At 39.1% G+C, this 20,343-nt stretch overlaps 1 protein-coding gene across 1 annotated transcript in view; it reads left to right on the top strand.

Moving 5' to 3' along the window:
• LOC140514446 (TP53-binding protein 1-like) overlaps nt 1–20,343 on the top strand; it is a 131,107-nt gene that overhangs the window by 56,757 nt on the left and 54,007 nt on the right. Inside the window, 1 exon segment of the mRNA XM_072624839.1 lies at nt 17,981–18,211. Coding sequence (XP_072480940.1) covers nt 17,981–18,211 — 231 coding nt within the window.

Here is a 20,343-nt window from a genome sequence, read left to right as displayed (position 1 = left end):
TGGTCACTAGATTCAGATGGCTCTGGAGGAGAAGTGAGGCTGGTGACCTGCACAGCCCTCCCTCACTCAAAATAAAGTCAGGTGCAAGTCATGTCATCATTTCTATGATAGCATGGTCTTCTTCAGCAACGAAGGATGAACATAACAACAGCAGCATTTCCCTGATTAGTATGTATTTTAATGAGGTGTAATTTTCCTTTTGCTTTGAGGTCATGGCTACTGCTCCAGCCTTTTTTACTTTAGTTGAAGTATCATAGATTCTGCTCCAGCCTCTTATTTTAGCTTTGTGTCTTTCTGTTACAAGTGTGTCTCTCCCAAACAACTCATATTGAATTCTGGTTCCTAAGCCATTTTGCCCTTTGCTTCTGTTTTGTGCATAAACTCATCTCATGCACGTTCACAGTCAGGATTGATTACTGTTTATTTCCCTCCATCCTCTTGTCTTTATGCTTTTCTGTCTTCACCCTTTCACCCTCTTCTTGCTTCTGTTCTTCCCTCTTTGAACCAGTTCAGATGAGAGTGAGGTTCAAGTCTTGTTTGTGTCTCTCTAGTTATTCTCCCCATTCTGTCCCCTTGCATGACTCTTGTGAGATAATGCTCCTTATTCTTCCTTTCCCTTCCTTCTTTTCCCAGCACATCTTTCTTTCTCACCCATCCATTTTTCTTTTGAGTCCATCCCAACATATTAGATTCACACTTAGCCTTCAGTTTAAGTAGGCTCCTAAACTCCCTTAGTTGTCTTAGGCTCTAGATGTGTCCCCTTCATTTTCGGTAATGTAAACCATTTAACCTTGTTAAATTCCTTAGAATTTCTCGCTCATGTTTACCTTTTTATATTTCTCTTGAAACTTTTGTTTTATCAAATTTTCTCTCCAGCTCTAATTGTTTTCATCAGGAATGCAATCCTCTGTTTCATTCAAGTCTGTTCCTCTCTTCCCTTTCCGCCTTTCATTGTGTGATAATGCTCAGTTTTGCCAGGTAGTTTTTGGTTCTTTTTTTATATTTATCCTAGCTCCTTTGCCTTCTGGAATACCATATTCTAAACCCTCTGCTCCCTAAGTCTTGTTATCCTCTCTGTGGTGTTTAAATTCTTTTTCTTCCCTGCTGCTTTCTGTATTTTCTCCTTGACCCTAGAAGCTTTAAAATTTGGCTGTGATGTTCCTGGGCATTTTCATTTTGTGATCTCTTTTAGGAGGTGTTCTTTAGTTATAAGGTATCTTGGCTGTTTTCCTTTATAATTTCTTGATATGTGAGGTCTAGGCTCTTTTTTTGATCATGACTTTCAGATAGTCCAATGATTTTAAAATTATCTCTCCATGATCTATTTTCCGGGTTAGTCTTTTTCCTATGAGATGTTTGATATGTTCTTTTGATTTTGTTTTATTTTTTCTTATATCTCGTAGAGGCATTAGCTTTCACTTCACCAGTTCTGATTTTTAAGAAATTATTTTCTTCAGTGAGGTTTTGTTCTTCTTTTGCCATTTGGCCAATTGAGATTTTTAAGAGGTTTTCTTTAGTAGTTTTTTGTGCCTGTTTTACTGTTTGGCCAATTTTGAATTTTAAAGAGATATTTTCTTCAAAAATTTTTGAGCCTCCTATATCAAGCTGTTAATTCTCTTTTCATAATTTTCTTGTATTACTCCCATTTCTTTTCCCCAAATTTTCTTTATCATTATTTGATTTTCAAAATCATTTTTTTCTCATTTTTAAATCCCTTTAGTTCTCTAGGAATTCTTGTTGGGTTTGTTTCCAATCTGCAGTTTTTTCTTTGAGGCTTTACATTTAGTTTTTTTTTTTTTTCCAATTCATTGTCTCATGAATTTGTGTTTTGATTTTCTCTGTCACTATAGTAACTTTTTATTGGTTGGGTTCCTTTTTTATTTTTCATTTTCCCAGTCTGTTTCTCAGCTTTACATTTTATGTTAGAGTTGGGCTCTGCTTACCTCTGCTGATGGGTGGTGATGGTGGTGTGTGGTTTGTGGTGTGTGTGTGCGTGCGTGCGTGTGTGTGCCTGCGTGCGTGCGTGCGTGTGTGTATGTATGTGACTGTTCTGAGGTTCAGGCTTTTATGTCCTGCTATTTCACAGCTAGTTCTGGGGGACTGTGAGTTTTTGGTGCTTCCAAAGTGGTGTAATGTAGGGAGAGGTCTGATCACTGCTCTCCTGGTCTGTGTTCTGGTCCTTACCCATATAAAGCACTCCTTGCTTGTGACCACAACTCCACACCCAGGTATGGCCCCTGCTCTCCTGGGACCACAAACACCCCTCTCTTCCTTTGGAACTGCAACCCAGAATTGGAAAATGGGCAGTAGAGTTTGCAAATGGTTTCTGGTCTTCTACCCAGTAATAGTAATAAACAAGTAATCTCTTGTAATATCTTTCTGACTAGATGTTTAATCTACTTAGTGTCTCTGGGAATCAAGCACTCCCAATATTTCCCATTGCTGCTGCCACCACAATAGGTGTCACTTCTGCCTTTAAAATATATATATTTTCATACACACACACCTATATTCAGTTTTCAACATTCACTTCCACAAAAATTTGAATTCCAAATTTTCTCCCCATGTCTCCTCAACCCCCACCCCAGGATAGCATGTACGCCATCCACCCCTTCCTTTAGTCTGTCCTTTCTTCTATCACCCCCCACTTCTTCTGTCTCCCTCCCCTCTATTTCTCTGTAGGGCAAAAATGATTTCTATACCCCAGTGTCTGTACATCTTATTTACCAGTTGCATGCAAAAATGATATTTAATACTCATTTTTAAAGCTTTGAGTTCCATATTCTCTTCCTTCCTCCCTCCCCACCCACCCTCATTGAGAAAGTAAGCAATTCAATATAGGTCATACATGTGTAGCCATGCAAAATACTTCCATAATAGTTATGTTGCAAAAGACTAACTACATTACCCTCTGTCTTCCTGCTCTCCATTTCTTCCATTCTTTCCCTTGACTTGTCCCCCCACAATGCTTCCGATTGTCCTTTTCCTCAATTTGCTGTCCCTTCTATTATCTTCCCTCTCCTATCTCCTTCTCCTTCTTGCAGTGTAAAATAGATTAGATTTCTGTACCCAACTGAGTGTGTTATTCCCTCCTTAAGCCAAATTCCATGAGAGTAAGGCTCACTTATTCCCTTTCATCTCTGCCCTCTTCCCCTCCATTGTAAAAGCTCTTTCTTGCCTCTTTTTTGTGAGATGATTTACTATATTCTAGCTTTCTCTTTCTCTTACTCCTAGTAAGGAGGCAGTAAATTTTATTTTTTAGGTATTCCTTCATGTTCAACTCACCCTGCGCCCTCTATGTGTGTGTGTATGGATGTGTGTGTATATATGTATATTTTCTCTAACTGCTCTAGTACTGAAAAAGATCTCATGAATTACAAATATCATCTTTCCATGTAGGAACGTAAACAGTTCAACTTCAATGAGTTCCTTATGGCTTCTCTTTCTTGTTTACATTTTCCTGTTTCTTTGGATTCTTGTATTTGAAAGTCAGATTTTCTATTCAGCTCTGGTCTTTTCAACTAGAATACAATGCTTGGAAGTCCTTTATTTCATTGAAATTCCATTTTTTCCCTGAAGTATTGCACTCAGTTTTGCTGTGTAGGTGATTCTTGGTTTTAGTCCTCTGTAATATCATATTCCAAGCTCTCCAGTCCCTTAGTGTAGAAGCTGCTAAATCCTGTGTTCTCCTGATTGCATTTCCACAATACTTGAATCGTTTCTTTCTGGCTGCTTGTAATATTTTTTCCTTGACCTGGGAACTCTGGAACTTGGCTACAATATTCCTAGGAGTTTTCCTTTTGGGGTCTCTTTCAAGAGGTGATCAATGAATTTTTTCCATTTCTGTTTCACTTTCTGGTTTTAGAATACCAGGGCAGTTTTCTTTGATAATTTCTTGAAGGATGATGTCAAGGCTCTTTTTTTGATCATGGTTTTCAGGCAGACCAATAATTTTAAAATTATCTCTCTTGGATCTGTTTTCCAGGTCAGTTGTTTTTTCCAATCACATATTTCACATTGTTTTCTATTTTTTTTCATCCTTTTGGTTTTGTTTTATAATTTCTTGATTTGTTATAAAGTCATTAGCTTCCATCTTCTCCATTCTAATTTTTAAAGAACTATTTTCTTCAGTGAGCTTTTGGACTTCCTTTTCCATTTGACCAATTCTGCTTTTTAAGGTATTCTTCTCCTCATTGGCTTTTTGAACCTCGTTTGCCATTTGGGTTAGTCTATTTTTAAAGGTGTTATTTCTTTCAGCATTTTTTTAGGTCTCCTTCAGTAAGCTGTTGATTTGTTTTTCATGATTTTCTTGTATCACTTTTATTTCTCTTCCCAGTTTTTCTTCCACGTCTCCTACTTGATTTTCAAAATCCTTTTTGAGCTCTTCCATGGCCTGAGACCATTGTGTATTTATTTTGGAGGTTTTGCATGCAAAAGCCTTGACTTTTATGTCTTCCTCTGATAGTATGCTTAGATCTTCTTCATCTGAAAGGATAGAAGAAAATAACTTTTCACCAAGAAAGTAACCTTCTGTAGTCTTATTTTTTTCCCCTTTTTGGGACGTTTTCCCAGCCAGTTACTTGACTTTTGAATCCTTTGTCAAGAGGAGGGACCTTTAAGTTCTCAGTTCCTCCAAGGTGGCACAATCAAGGGAGAGGAGTTTACTCCTCTTCTGGCCTGTGCTGTGGTCTGGGAGCAACCACAAGCTTTTCTGCCCAGGATCTGTGAGTAGGATTCCCTCCCCAGAGCCTCCACCAGCTCCACCAAGCCGGCACTCCTTCTTACCCTAGGACTGCTACTCAGGACTGAGACCCACATTGGCTGCTCAATTCCCCCAGGGTCTTTAGGCCAAGGGCTCCAAAAATGAACACTGTAGCCATGGCTGCTGTGGCGGCTGCCACAGCCCTGGGGCCAGAAGCCACTCCCCTCTCACCCACGTGACCTTTGAAGCTGTTTTTGGTGTTTGTGGGTTGAGAAATCTGGGAACCGCAGCTGCTGCCCGTGATTCTATGCCTGAAACCTTTTTCTGTTCTGTTTGTGCCATTCAGCGTGACCAGGGCTGGACTGGGCTGCGCTCTGCTCCTAGCCCAGTGCGATAGATGTTTCCTGTCGGCCTTCCAGGCTGTCTTGGGCTGGAAATCTCTTTCACTGTGTCATTTTGTGGCTTCTGCTGCTCTAGAATTTGTTTAATATGGGCTATGGGGGTAGAGCTAGAACAGGTCCATCCTTCTACTCCGCCATCTTGGCTCGCCCTGACAGTCTGCTTTTAGAACCAAGTTTTAACACAGATTTCTCTGCCTTTAAACATTTTATGTTTGCAGTAGTTAAAATTAGCAGTGACCTGTCAGAATGAACACCTGAAGTATAGATACACACACATATGTGATGAAAAGATTTCCCATCCCTTGGTGTGAAAATGCTTTCTGTGGTCAGGTGAACGCTTGATGATGCTGCACTTTGTTATGGCCTGGACCCTGACCGTAGCACTCTAAATATTTGGGAGTCCGCTGGACTGCAGCTTCTTGTTGGAACTTGTTGAATACATCAGAAGAAGGCCAGGAAGTCACTTCTAGTCATATGTCTACTGGAGTTGAGCAGGTTTTTGAAGATATTTTTATTTTACAATGCATTTCCTAAGGTTGCTGTCCAGGTTTACAACTTTGTGCTACGTTAGGGTTGAGGTGCGCCACGTGGCCCTAAAGCAGCAGCATTGTGGCACAAGGCAGCCCACCACTTTGGGCCCTCACTGTCGAGATCATGTAAGCAAAATAATCGCTTTTCATTTGTGCTGCTGCTTTATTTTATTAAAGAGATAAATTTCTAGCAGGAATAAAAGAGTTTAAACTAATGTCAAGAGGTCGAAAGTAGAAAAAACGATACTGAGGAGGACTGAAAAGAAACCCTGGACTCCTGGAGCTGTATGTTCAATACAAAACACTTCTTTATATTTTTTGAGAACAGGGACTATTCACCTGGTGCCTAAGGCAGTGCCTTGCTCATAACATGTGCTTAGTAAGTGTTTGTTGAGTCTCATTGAATAATAAATGGAACCTTTGTGCTATAAAATCTTCAGGAATGAGGAAATATCGTATTGACTCCAGAAAACAAATCTGGGAGAACTTCACCCATACGTTCAGACTCTCATTCTGCTTGTAGAAATGAGGCAGACTGAACAGGACACAGAACCTGTTCTTGCTTGGTGACAACAGAACCTGTAGACTAGATTAGAGAAGCACATGTTAGTCATCAATGTTCTAAATGGGAGATTTTCTTTTCTTGAAAAAGTGTATTTTTATTGATATGTTTTTTAATACCCCCCAATTTTTTGATGTATTCTTCTTTCCTCTGCCCAGCTGAGGAAATCCTCTGTTCCTTTTCCCCTTTTTTTTTTGTTTCTGCAGTTTACCTCTCCATTTTCCAATCCCCTAATTTGATCATACACATGCCCTACAGAATGCTGACTGTCATCATTACTGTCTGTGGGTCGTTGTGGTCTGTTTGGGTCACCCTTTCTGCTGCTTCTCCCTACCATGCTCTCATCCTTATTTACTCCTGCCCGTCTTCATATTCCTTTTCTCTGCAGTGTAGCCTTTGAGTGGCAGTGAGTTGGTAATGGACAAAGAACTGACCAAATGAATGAGCAAAATCTGCATTTTAACCTCTGACACATACTGGCTGTGTGACTTCAGGCAAGTCAGTTAGCCTCTTGGTGCCTCAGGCAGTGCTCTAAAACGAAAAGTGGGTGACCCATTGCAGTTTTGTATTGCTGGCAGGAGTTTCCTCACTGGAGAGCTCACCATACTCTTGAAATTACATGATTGGGTGGTTTTGGAGGAGGCTGTAACCTCTGCCTTTAGGGAGACGTAGAAGCTGATGGAGCACTAGAATTTAGGAGCTCCGAGTCAGTTGTTCACACGAAGTCTGGCACCATTATGATGAGCCCTCAGAGGGGCAAACTGGGCTAAGTCAGAAAAACAGAATGTGTCAGTATGGGAATCAGGCCTGGGTGAGATAGGGATACCAGTCATCAGAAGAAAGAAAAACAGATGACACTGTCTCCCCTTCATTCTGATTCTTTTAGCCATTAACTAAAATCTAGCTTTTCCCTGACGAGTCCACATTTTTGGCAGCACACTTCAATTCTAGCTCCTCTTTCCTATTCCTCACATCTCACATGAGCCTGGAAAACCTGGCATAGTCCTTGCTTCTCATTCCTGCCTCCAGATTCTCGTTCTGCCATGCTTCTTCCAACAGCTGTTACCTGCCAGCACATAGGTCATTTTTCTACCTTTTTCAGTGGCTTTGATGCTTAGTCTTTTTTTCTCTCCTATTTCCTTGGGGGGCTTCAATATCGAAATTGCTGATTCTTTTAACATTTTATGGTTCCTGGAATTCGTGGTCCACTTTACCTTCACTCTACTGTTACCCACTGGACTGGTCCCATTTTAGACTCATCATACCTGAAACTATCCCTTTTACAAAAATCAGTAAGCAAAAATCTGCTTTCTCTTTTACCCCCAAAGTTGAAGAAGAGAGAACAAGAGAAGCCCTCTTATCAATTGGGGAATGGCTGAATAAATTATGGTATATGAATGTAATGGAGTACTATTGTGCCATAAGAAATGATGAACAAGAAGACTTCAGAGAGGCCTGGAAGGACTTATATAACCTGATGCTGAGTGAAAGGAGCAGAACCAGGAGAACTTTATGCACAGCAACAACCACAGTGTGTGAGAGTTTTTTCTGGTAGACTTAGATTTTTGTAATAACACAAGAACTTCTGAAAAAAAAAAAATCCCAATGGTGGACCTCAAGGCAAAATGCCTTCCACACTCAGAGAGAGAAATATGGAAGTCACTCACATAATGTAGCAGATCATGTTTGTGTATGTGTATCTGTTTGTGTATCATGTTCTGATTTGTTATACGGATTCTTTCATTTATCTTAGTCTGACTACATAGCATGACTATAGTGAAAATATACTCAATAGGAAAGTATATGTAGAATCTATACAGAATTGTATGCAGTCGTGGGGAGGGAGGGAGGTAGTGGGGGGTGGGTGGGGAGGGATAAAATCGCAATTGTATGGCAGTGATTGTTAAACGTTAAAAAAATAAAAATAAAAAAAAATAAAAAATAAAAAATAAAAAAAAAAGAGAAGCCCTCTTACACACACTTACAGTCAAATAAAACACACGTCTGCATCGTTCATGTCTGTGCTTTTATCTCTCTGTAAGGAGGTGAGTAGTATATTCCATCATCTCTGAAATCATCTCTTCATAATTTCTTGTAGCACCATAGGACACTGTCAGATTTATATGTGATATCACAGTGTCACCATCGCATTTATATTTCATAACTTGTTGAATCCCTCCCTAATTCATGGGCCCACCCTTGGGGGCCACCACAAAAAGAACTATGAATATATATATTTTTTATATCCCTAGAGTTTGTTTATCAAATGAGCTAATATTTGTCAAGCCCTTAATGTAGTGCTTGGGATATGTAGTGGGTCCTTAAGAGATGCTTGTTCCCTTTCCTTTCCCTCTCCTTTTTCTTAGGAATAATTCCTGCCAATATCCATTCTCCCTCTAATTCCTCCTCCCTTTCTCCCCTTCCCTCCTATTTCCCCCTTGAGTAATGTATATTTCTATACCCAATTATGGATGTATGTGTGTGCATTCTTCCCTCTGACCAGTTGAGATGAGAGTTAGATTCACCGTTTCCTCTTTATTTCTGTAGATTTCTACTTGTGCACCGGGATTATGTGAGATGATTTTGCTTAGCTTTTCTCTCCCTTTCCTCCCTTACTATATTCCTCTTTCTCTTTCTTTTCCATTCTTTTAAAATCATCAAGCTATAATAGAAATAATGTTTCATTAGAATTCTTCTATAAAACCCAATGGTGATAGAGTTCTGAGGGTTTACTTATTTTATCTCCTCATCTTAGATTGTAAGCATTTTTGTTTTGTCATTGGGAAGTTATAATTATTTGTTCATGTTTCTCTTTTTATGTTTCTCTTAACTCTTGTGTTTGAATTTCAAAGGAATGTTTGGTCTTTTCATTAGGATTGCTTGGAAGTCCTCTTTTATTAAAAGTTCGTTTTTCTCACTATAGAATGATAGTTTTTCTAGTAAGTTATTCTTGTTTATAAGCCTTTTGGAATATCATATTTCCAAACTTTCCATTTCTTTTGAGTGGTGACTCAAATTCCTCTTTTCTGCATGCTTGCATTATTTTTTCTTTTATGTGAGAGCTCTAAGTTTTGGCTATAATGTTCCTGAGAGTTTTCCTTTGGGTTTTTTTCAGGAGGTGATGGGTGGATTCTTTCTACTTTTATTTTGTCCTATGGTTCTAAGAAATTTGGATAGTTTCTTTTATAGATTTTCTTGAAACATTTTTTGTTTCTTTTTTTGGTCATGGTTTTCAGGAAGTCTAATAATTTGTTTTAAAAAAATTACACACACACATACACAGATATATATTTCAACAAGCAGAAATCTGCCTTCTCACCCTTCCACACCAACTCTTTCCCCCTGCTTGAGGTCTAAAGGGAAAATTACATATAGTTAATCAAAACAAATTTCCATATTGGCCGCATCAGAAAAAATCATCTCATTTTGTTGCCTCTCAAGAGGTAAGTAGCATGTTTTCTCCTTAGTCCAGTGACTTCTCAAATTCTCTGTCCTGGATCTGCTTTTCAAGTCATTTTTTTTTGGCCATTCGATACCTTACATTTTCTTCTTTTTTTCAGTCTTTTGACTTTGTTTTAATATTCCTTGTCTCATGGAGACGTTAGCTTCCATGTGGTAGATGATTTCTTAGATCCTAACTGAAATATTCTGATTTTTGATCCCTCCATTCTTTCTCATTCTCCCATGTCATCCATGTTATTCTGGTCCGACTTTCTTCTTTGGGCCAGCTTGATTAAATTGTCAGCCAGTTCAACAAGCCTTGAGCTGATAGGCCCTTAGCTCTTCCACCGTTTCTTCCCCATCAATGCTTAGCTCTCCTTCCGTTTTTTTGCCTCTTCTGTTCCTGTTCTCTAGTAAGTGAAACCTTCGGGAAGAAAGCATCCGGACTTATGGACTGCATTCCCTGAATGTGTGTTCTGTTTAGTCTGTATTGGACCCTTGCTGCTGAGTAACAGGCCTTTTATCCATCCCATATTGATCATGACTTGGACTGCAGTGACTCTTCTAAAACTTCTCATTTCCCCTTAAGCCTTCAATTCCAATCTTTCTTTCCCCTCTCAAGAAATAACCTCATCTTTTTTTAAATTCATTTAAATTCAGGAGATTGCACCCCTCCCCCACCAAGGCCCCTAATCCATACTTCTTCTCAATTGCCCTTTTACTCTGGAGGGCAGGCTTGTACAATATCCTCGGTATTGTTCTCAGTTCTTTACTTGCACTCCGTGTATCCAGTCTGTTGGCAAAGTGTGTTGTTGCTGCCTTTATAACATGTCCTTATAACGTGTCCTTTGTTAACTCACCTAGTGCCTACAGACCTTCACCACATTTTCTTTCCTAGATTATTGGAATAGCCCTCCAGGTGGTTTCCCTACTTGAAGTCTTTTCCGCATTCCATTTCATCCTCCACTCAGCTGCCAGTGATTTCATAAGGTGCTGATCTCATGATGTTATCCCCCTCCTCCCTCATTAAACTTCAGTGACCCCCATTTGACTTGTAGGTTCAAATAAAAAATCTCTGGTGCTTACAGCATTTCAGAGTCTGATGTTTTCTTACCTTTCCAGTCTTCTACTACATTTTGTTCTTTACTCTTATGATCTATTTATACTGCCCTACCTTGTGTATACACCAATCCCTGTGCTTTTGTACTGCTCTCCCCCACACCTGCAGTGCCTTCCTTCCTTACCATCGCCTCCTTGCTGCTGACTTCCTTCAAGATTCAGCCTTCCCTCGGAGATTACCTTCTATCTTGTGTATATCTTGTATGTGCATAATTATTTTCTTATTCTCTCCCTCATTATAATGAGCTCCTTGAGAGCAGAGAAGACATTTTTGCCTTTATTTTTATTCACAGAACTTAGAGTGCCTGATACACAGTAAACCACTTTAAAAACCTGTTTGACCAACTGGCGACATAGTACAGTGAAGAGGACCTGATCTACTTACTAGCTATTTAACGGCTTTGACAAGTAATTTAATGCTTACAGACCTCTGTTTCCTCATCTGTAAAACGAGGGTGTTTGGACTAGATGACCTCTGCATCCCCATCGATTTGAAGTAATGCTATGATCTATAATCTCATGGCATGATCCTACTCCTCGCTTCTCTGTCCTTATTCATGTTTTCACTTCTCCATGCCCAAGGATTTATTCTTCTTTAGCTTTAGCTGAAGCTCAGTCCTTTGTGTGTGGCCTTGGTTCGTTGTGTCCCACGTCTTCTCTTATCTCATTCCGTTGTGCCATCACTCTCTTTCCTTTGTCCTGTTCAGTCTCCCATCCTGCAGTCCCTCAAGCTGTTCTCTTGTCTCTTCTTTCTTCCTTTCATTACTAAATAGCAAGAAGAGAAGTCTGCAGTGGCTCCTGCTATAGCCTGTTTGTATTCCCACCTCTCCATTGAAACTTCTGTCTTAAGGTTCCCCCCTGCAGTCCTCATCTTTTCCCTCCCTCTCGCATTTTGACTGATTGGTTCTTTACCTGTTCCGTCTTGATGCTTTCCATTCCTGATGTTTCGGTAGCACTTCCTTCTTCTGCTTTTGCTCGCACCTTTTTTGACTATTTCTTCATCTCCTGCCCCATCCTCCTGCCCTGTAAGAGAAGTTTCCACTCTTCTTTCTTTCTCTGAATTTTCATCCATTCTCATATCGATGTTTTTTATCTGTACACAGATGACTGTCAGATCTCTGACCTCTCCCTAGAATTCCAGTGCTGCATTCACAAAGCTGTCCGTTGCTTCTCCCTGTCTGTCCCTTCCTCTGTTCGTCTCAGTTTTTTGTTCAATTAGCAAGCGTTTATTTTCTCTCCTAAACAGCAACCAAAAAAATCATCATGGCAAATATTTGTAGTCAAGGAAAGCAGATTGTCTTGTTGGCCATGACCAGAAACATGTCGCATTCTGTATTTTGAGCCTTCACCTCTTTAGGCAGGAGGTGAATAACATGCTTCACATTTATTTCTTTTGAATTGCATTCATCAGAGTTCTCAAGTCTTGGGAAGCTGTTTTTTTTAAAGTAATGTTGTTACTGTGTAAATTGTCCTCTTAGTCCTTATTTGCTTCTGTAGCGGTAAATTCGAGTTTTTACAGATTTCTCTGAAACTGCCCATTTCACCGTTTCTTACGGTGCAGTCGTTTTCTGGAACATTTGTTTGCGTATTTGTGTAACACTTCCCAGGGGGAGGATGCCTTGTTGGCTTCTAGTGTTTGCTGCTCTGGACAGAGCTGCCGTTGTAGGCCTTTGCCTGTTTCTTTGATCTCTTTGGGCTTATAGGCCTTACGTATCCCTGGTTCAAAGCACATGCTCAGCTTATTGATTGTTGGGGCATAGTTCCAAAGTGTTCTCTGGAATATCTGGACCAATTCACAGCTCTTCCGTCAGTGCATTAGTTTGCTTGTTTTCCTGTAGTCCCTTCAATAATGAATTAATGAAATAATCTGTCTTCTGCCAATTTGATGGGTGTTATATGGAACCTTAGAGTTTCTTTAATTCAGAGGTGCCATATTTGTAACTTGTAGACTGCTTAGTCCTTAGTGAGGCGGTGACCAAATTAAAACATACTTGGGAAATGTTTAACAAAGTAAAAGTACTGTACAATATAGATGATGCCAATTTATGATTTTCTAAATCACAATGTGGCCCGTAAGGATCCTACTTGACACCACTGCTTAATTCAAATTTTGCTTGTGGTTGTTATGGCCTAGATTTCTTCATTTGATAACTTTGTCGTTTCTGACCATTTTGGCTCTTGTTCTTACAGATTTGAATCAGTCCCATATATATGTTAGAAATGAGACTTGTATCAGAGAAACTTTCTGCAAAGATTTTTTTCCCTAGTTATACTTGGTTCTCTTGTAACTTTAACTGCATTGGTTTTCTTTACATAAAAACTTTAAAGTTTTCGTGGAGTAAAGTTGTCTCTTCAGTCTTCTGTGATATCACCTCTCCATCCTTGTTTGATCGTGCACGAACTTTTCCCATCACCATAAATCTGAAAGTTAATTTCTTCTTTGCTTGTCTAATTTGTTATGTCATTGGTGGTGTATAAGCCATGTTCATTTGGACTAGTGTGAGACTCTATGGTGTGAGGTGGAGGCCAGTGCCTAATTTTTGTTAGACGACTTTGTATTTTTCATGGCAGTTTTGTCAGATAGTAAATCTTTACCCTGTTAGTTGGCGTCTTGGAGCTTTTCAAACACTCTACCACCGTTTATTTGCTTCTGTATGTTAAGTATCTAATTTGTTCTAAGAATCAAGATCTCTTTTTTAAGCTAGTACCAAATTACTTAGATGACCCTGTCTTTGTAGTATAATTCAAGGTGTGGTACTATTAACTGTCTTTTTTTTCTCAATTTTTTTTCATAATTTCTCCTGAGATTCTTTTTGTTGTTGTTGTTTGTTTTTTAATTTAATTAATTTCTTTTCAGTGTTCATCAATCACTTCCTTAAGATTTAAATTTTCTCTCCCTCCCTCCCCCGACCTGAGACGACTTGCAGTGTTATGTGGGCTCTACACATACATTCTTATTAAACACATTTTCGCATTAGTCATGTTGCACAGAAGAATTAAAACGAATGGGAGAAACTATGAGAAAAACCAAACCAAAACAAAACATCACACGAGAAGATAGTCTGCTTCATTCTGTGTTCCTATTCCACAGTTCTTCCTCTGGATGTGGATGGCCTTTGCCTCAAGAGTCCTTCGGGAGTGTTTTAGGTCCTTGCATTCTCTTGAGAGTCCTGGCCTTTGTTTTCTTTCCCTAGCTCTGTAAAGTACTTCTCTGGTAGTTTGGTTGATACTGTCACTTCATAGAAGTTTAGCTTTTCATTCATCTCTGACTCTTCCTTCTCGTCCCCATATCTGATCACTCGCCACAGCCTTTTAATTATACCTTCTTTTCTCAGTGTAGCCCATGCCTGCCTTCCCTGCCTAGCAGTTTATCCCTTGTAACAATGGATAAAAAGGAAAAGGAAAAAAGGCAGCTCAAAACCAACCAGGAAACCATAGTTGGTACTATATGCGGTGTTTCTGCGGTTCCCCACCCACGCAAGAAGAAAGGGAGCCACGTTTTCTTACCTGTTCTCCAGGGTCAGGCTACGCAGTCGTTCTAATGACAGTGTTCCGGGCTTTTTTTGATTCTTTCCATTTATATTATTGTGGTCATTATGTGTAAGGTTTCCTGGTCCTGTTACTTTGATTTCTGTCAGTTCATGTAAGTCTTCTCCATTTCTGTATTTTTTATTATGTAATATTCCATTACATTCATGTACCATAATTGTTTTTAGCCATTCTCCAGTCAGTGGGGATCTATGTTGTTTTCATTTCTTTGCCACCACAAAAAGGGCTTCAATGAATATTTTGCTGTGTATGGGACCTTTCTTTAACCTCCTTAGGGGAATACACACACACACACACACACACACACACAAGTGTGTGTGTGTGTGTGTGTGTGTGTATGTATATGTGCGTGTATATGTGTGCTTAAAATATATATGTATGCCCCAAGGAGGTTAAAGACAAAAGAAAGGGGTGTGTGTGTGTGTGTGTGTGTGTGTGTGTGTGTGTGTGTGTGTGTGTGTGTGTGTGAGAGAGAGAGAGAGAGAGAGAAAGAGAGAGAGAGAGACAGACACACAGACACAGACACAGACACAGAGACACAGAGAGATTTCTGGGCCAAAGATTTGTCAGGAAATTGGGAATTTAGAAGAGGAGAATTCAGGAAGTGAACAGGTGGCTATTAATGTTAGAGAAGAGGATTGAGCTGTTTGCATCTTAACTAAAGGTAGATCTCATAAGGACTAGAAAGAATATACTTGTGTGGAGATTTGCTCATTTGAGAACAGTGTACAGATATACCCACTGAATAGGATACGATAGAGAATGATAGATGTGGCATAGAAATACAGATAACAGTGGAGGGGACTGCAAAACAAATGAAAAGAAAGACTGGATTGATAATTCATGACCTCAGATATTTGTAGAACATTGTGCAGGGTGTGGAAAATAATAAAATTGAGATCTTAACACCAGTAAATAAACACAGTCTTATAGATATAATCTAGATTTAGTTATAGGATATAACATATTTGGGGGAAAAAGTTAACTAGGCTGGACAGTAAGTTAGCAGTACCTCAGCTTCACAGAGGAGTGGCATTTGAATTGGGCTTTCTTTATTTGCTTTACCAATAGTTTAGCTTTTCACAAGATGGAGAAAGTTCACAGGAATCTTACTCAGATTCAGATTTAGATGAGCAAGGTAGAATTGATAAATGAAGTAGAAACACTGAAAACGTTGATAGAACATAGAACATCTTAGAATTACCAGGGAGAGAACACTCAATGGAATATCATATGTAACCTAGACTTGAGGAGAATTAGATTGGAAGAAGTTTGGTGAAGATAAGTATACTGTCATGGATTGACACCCACTGAGCAAAGTCACTCAATTTAGGAGAAATAGGAAATGAAGAACAAAAATTTTTAAATAATTTTTTTCAATCCATAAAACTATTTTCTTCCTGTTCATCCCCCCACCAAAAAGAAAAGAAAAAGAAGACCCTTGTAACAAAGATGCATAGTCAAACGAAACAACTTCTCACATTTGTCACGTCTAAAAAATATATGTCTTATTCTTCTACCTGAATGCATTAGCTCTCCCGTCTTGCTTCATGGCTGGTCATTGAGCTCGTTAGAGTTTTTAAAAGGTATGTGTGAACAATCTTGATGAAGAAGATAAGGAGGAGAAGCCTCAGACAGCAGTGTGACTTATAGAGAACTTACTGATTATGGAATGAAAAGAGGGCATACCAAAAATGGAAACGAGGCTGTACAAAGGAATCGCTTAGTTCTGTAAGAACAGGGAATGCAGGCAGCTTGTCAGGAATGTTATAGAGGACTGTTATGCTTTAGGCAGGAAATTTTATTAAATGATCTATTTAGTTTCATTTTGTAACAGTAATGCTACTTTTATGCAAATTGTAAAATACTGAACGTTTTGTTGCTCTCACAGTTTAAGTGTATTTTGGAGACTCTCTCTTACTTAGACGGGATGATATTAGGTCTGTCAGTGTAATCCTCTTTGCTATGATTTTTTTGGGGGTGGGATTTTAAGATTTAAATAATTCAAGAAAAGATCAGCTTAATTTCTTTTCCCTAATATTAATCTCCTTCTATGTGCAGGACACACTGTGCTAGGTATTTCTAAAGCCAAGGCCTCTGATTTTAGTACTTGTCTTTCCTAAAAGGTGAGAATTAGTTTGGAAAAAGGAGAGAAGAGACACTTTCTAGTGTATCTTTATAACATTAAAGACTTGCTTTGAAAAAAGAGTTCTTAAAAAGTTAACAACAAATAAGCCACAAAATGAAAGAAGTTAATAGTTGGTAGTTGAATAGCAGAACAGGTTATGGGGTAGTTTCTAGGATAAAGTTGCCTATACAGTCATTGCTTAAATTCATCTATATTCATCTAAGGGTTGTAAGACAATATGGTGAGGAAATGGAAATTACGAAGGAGACATGACGCCTGGGAATGGTATGACGGGAGGAGAATTTGGGGACAAGGGAATAGAATGGTTCCCAGTCGGCCTCCTTTAAAGTTTACTCTTTTATTGCTTATTTTGTGTCTGTCTTTTTCAGAAACACCATTTCATTTCACTTTGCCTAAGGAAGATGATGTTATCCCACCATTGACCAACACAACTCCACCTTTGATTGGGCATCTTAAATTAGGTCCAAGGAGATACAGTACTCCTATTGATGAGTGATATGAAACTGACACTCTTTGAGCTAGAAACTCTGAGGTGTCATCCTTTATAAAAAGGATATCCTTAGGACCAGCGAAGAAATTGGGACTGGGTTATATCATTTATTCTTCTTGCTTCAGGAGTAAACTTTAAAGAATGTGACTGACTGCAGATCTTCATAGTCTCATTCTAGTCCCATTGAGGATCTGGTGACAATTTCCAGTTTCTTACATTTTGATAATTTTTTTGACCTTTTAAACAATATACCATTTGTATAGTAGAAGTTGACCGTGCTTGCTTTTTCACAGAAGATAATCAAGGTGTAGAGGGGAGTCAACTACCAAAAAAAAAAAAATTAAACATTGCTGTAATCTTGAGGGCAGGAGACTTTGCAATCCCAAAATGTAGCAGAGGGCTGGGCACATAGTAAGTGCTTCATAAATGTTTTAGTCATTCATTGATTGAGTAAGCAGCTACCTTGTGTGGAACACTGGAGAAAAGGAAAAGTTAGAATGAGCATCGGAAAAGGAGGGAGGAGAGTTTACCAGACTGCCTGAAAAGAGAGAAAGCTCGGTTTTAGGCAGGGACATTAAAGCTCACAGATGTGTTCCTGGGCAACACCATGTGCATGTCATACTTCTGCTTGACAGGCAGGGATGGTTAGGTAGCTCGCTCCTCTTCAGCAGCGCAGTAGCGTTCTACATTAATCTATTTGTTTTCTCTAGTCAGTGCTGGGAGGTAACTGTCATGCCGTCTGGAGTTTCCTGCTACCTATGCCTGATGCTGGCAGATGTGGTTTGGCTGAGGGCTTATGCAGCATCCTAAATCCAGATGTGGAAGTGGAACTGAATCCTGTTGCTCCTCTTAAGACCAGGTGTCAATGACAGCGTGTAGTTGTGGATATTTGTGACAGGATCTCTTCTAGGTACAACAGCTTGGATCTTGCAGACCTGTGGAATTGCAGAGGCAAATGGAAGACCCTGAGAGGCTGTATTTAATGTGTGTGCTTTAGTGGGGTTTTTTTCTTCTTCCTCCTCCTTCCTTTCTTTCAGTTGTGGACAGCTATTCAGAGAGCCCCTTAGCAGCCAGTGATGTCATGGCTGAAAGTTCTGTGGGGTCCAACGATGTTACTGATGAAAGTGAAAAAGGGGATTCCAGAGCTGTCCCAGAAGTGGATGAAAAATTGAGTCTGAAAATGAAACTGGTGAGCCCTGAGACTGAGGCGAGTGAAGAGTCCTTGCAATTTAGTTTGGAAAGGAAGTTATCTTTTTATGCATATCTGGGTAAGCTATGAAAAGTTTCTGGCCCCTTTGGTATTTTGTATTATTGACCCAATTAAGCAATAATCTTGGCTATTCTTAGCACTCCCTCTTTCTTTTTAAATTTTTTCTCAGTTTTATTGATGCTTTTTGTTTTTAATATCATAATCTTCTCTTAGTACATCCTTCTCCTTTCCCTCTGAATTTGCCTTAGAACAAAAATTAAAAACAATTTTTTAAAGTTCAGCAAAACTAACCAGCACACTGATGATCTCTAACAGTATAAGGATATATCATGCAAACTCCCTTTTTTTCCTAAGCAGTGTTAACAGTAGAAAGATTAGCTAGTGTGAATTTTGGGGAGAGGTGACTTTGTGTTGGGATGAATTTCCTCATTATTGAAGCACTGGGAATGCTGTCTATAATGGTTGCATTTTCATACTTTGATTTGGGTCATTAAGTAATAGTATACTAGAAGTACTAAATATTCTTGATTATTCAATCAAAAACTCCCTAGTTATTTGATAGTGAACCTGGTATGATGGAATGTGAATAAACTAGAGCCATAATGCCCTTGTGGGATGATATGGGAACATCATAAAATTAGCATGGCATCTTTCAAGGAGAAAAGACAGTATTTTCGTTTGAGACCACAAGGGAATTGAATGAGCTGAGTGGAGTTCTAGGTCAAGAGTGAATCAGTATGGGACACATGAGGACTGAGGAATTATAGTGAGATAGAACAATTTAGGATCACTTAGTATGAGACTATAGACAGTATGAGAATAGATAGTTTGCTGCTCATTTACCTTGTCTTACTCTTTTTGTATAGTTTCTTTTCCTTTGTTAGGATTTTTTTTAAAACTAGAAAGTATTTTCTGATTGGGATGTATGGAGATGTAGGTCCTAGGGCAAGTAGGCATTGAAGATGGGTACCAGGATAGAGTGGCATTGGCAGAAGGAGAATATTAGGTTGTTAGGGATTAGATGTGGCAAATCTCTGAACCCAAGAAGCCATATCAACCCTGTACTTTCAAAAGTCATAGGATCATAGAATTTAATAGTACCTTGGGTTAAATAATTTGCAACACAGGTAGTTAGTAGCAAAGTTGGAACTTGAACCCAGGCCCTCTGCCCCTAAACCTAGTGCTCTTTCTTGTTTGTTTTACACTGGATCAAAGGGTATACACAGTTTTTATCTTTTGGATATATTTTTCAAATTATTTTCCAGATTGACTTGACAACTTCCCAGTTCCACCAGCAGTGCATTAATTAACGTGCCTGTTCTCCCGTGGCCCTTCCAGCAATTTTCCTTTTCCGTTTTTGGTTCTCTCTGCCCGTCTGAAGGGTGTGGAATAGAGCTTCCGAGCTGTTTTCACTTGCGTTTTTCTTACGCTTAGAGATTTCAGGTGATTGTTGGTAGCCTCAGAGTTCTTTATTTGCAGACCTCTTATTCATAGTATTTGACCATTTATTTACTGGAAGATGAGTCTTATTTTCTGTTTGTACCGATTTTCTCTGTAGTTTAGATGTCAGCACCTCATCAGAGATATTTGCTGCAGAGATTTTTTCCCCCAAATAGTTATTTGTTCTGATTCTGCCTGCATTGCTTTTGTTTGTTCAAAAGCCCTTTCAATTTTATACAATAACACCTCTCTCTTTTACTTTGTAATATTTCTATCCCGTGTTTGGTCAAAAACTTCCCTCCCTTCCAATTGTGAAAATGCCTTATCACTTCCTTCTCTGATGTGTTTAATATAACCTTTTCTGTGTTGGTTCTGCACCCATTTTGAGCACATTATGGAACATGGCTTGAAATCTTCAAATTCTCTCAGATTGCTTTCCATTTTTTCTAATAGTTGTAGAATATCGAGTCCTTAACCGAGTTAGCAGATGTGTTTATCGAACATGGTACTAATTACAGTGTTCAGTTTCTTCTGGATTCTAGTGCTGTTTCCACGGTATTGGGTCCTTGTAGGCACATGCCTTGAGTTGGGGATCTGTTTACCAGGGAAGTTTATAGACTTGAAAGGCAAAAGTTTTGAGGCCAAAGAAAAGGCTCTTGGTCACTCATTCCAGTTAACAGATTGGAATTGTACTGCAGTTCGTTGAAATCCAAGCCTAGGGCTGGAACCAGGGGCAAAATGATGCTCCAG

This window comes from Notamacropus eugenii, chromosome 7, assembly GCF_028372415.1.
Source record: "Notamacropus eugenii isolate mMacEug1 chromosome 7, mMacEug1.pri_v2, whole genome shotgun sequence".
NCBI classification, from domain to species: Eukaryota; Metazoa; Chordata; class Mammalia; order Diprotodontia; family Macropodidae; genus Notamacropus; species Notamacropus eugenii.
Note: the sequence above shows the minus strand (reverse complement) of the source record. Positions and strands in the feature narration are given on the sequence as shown.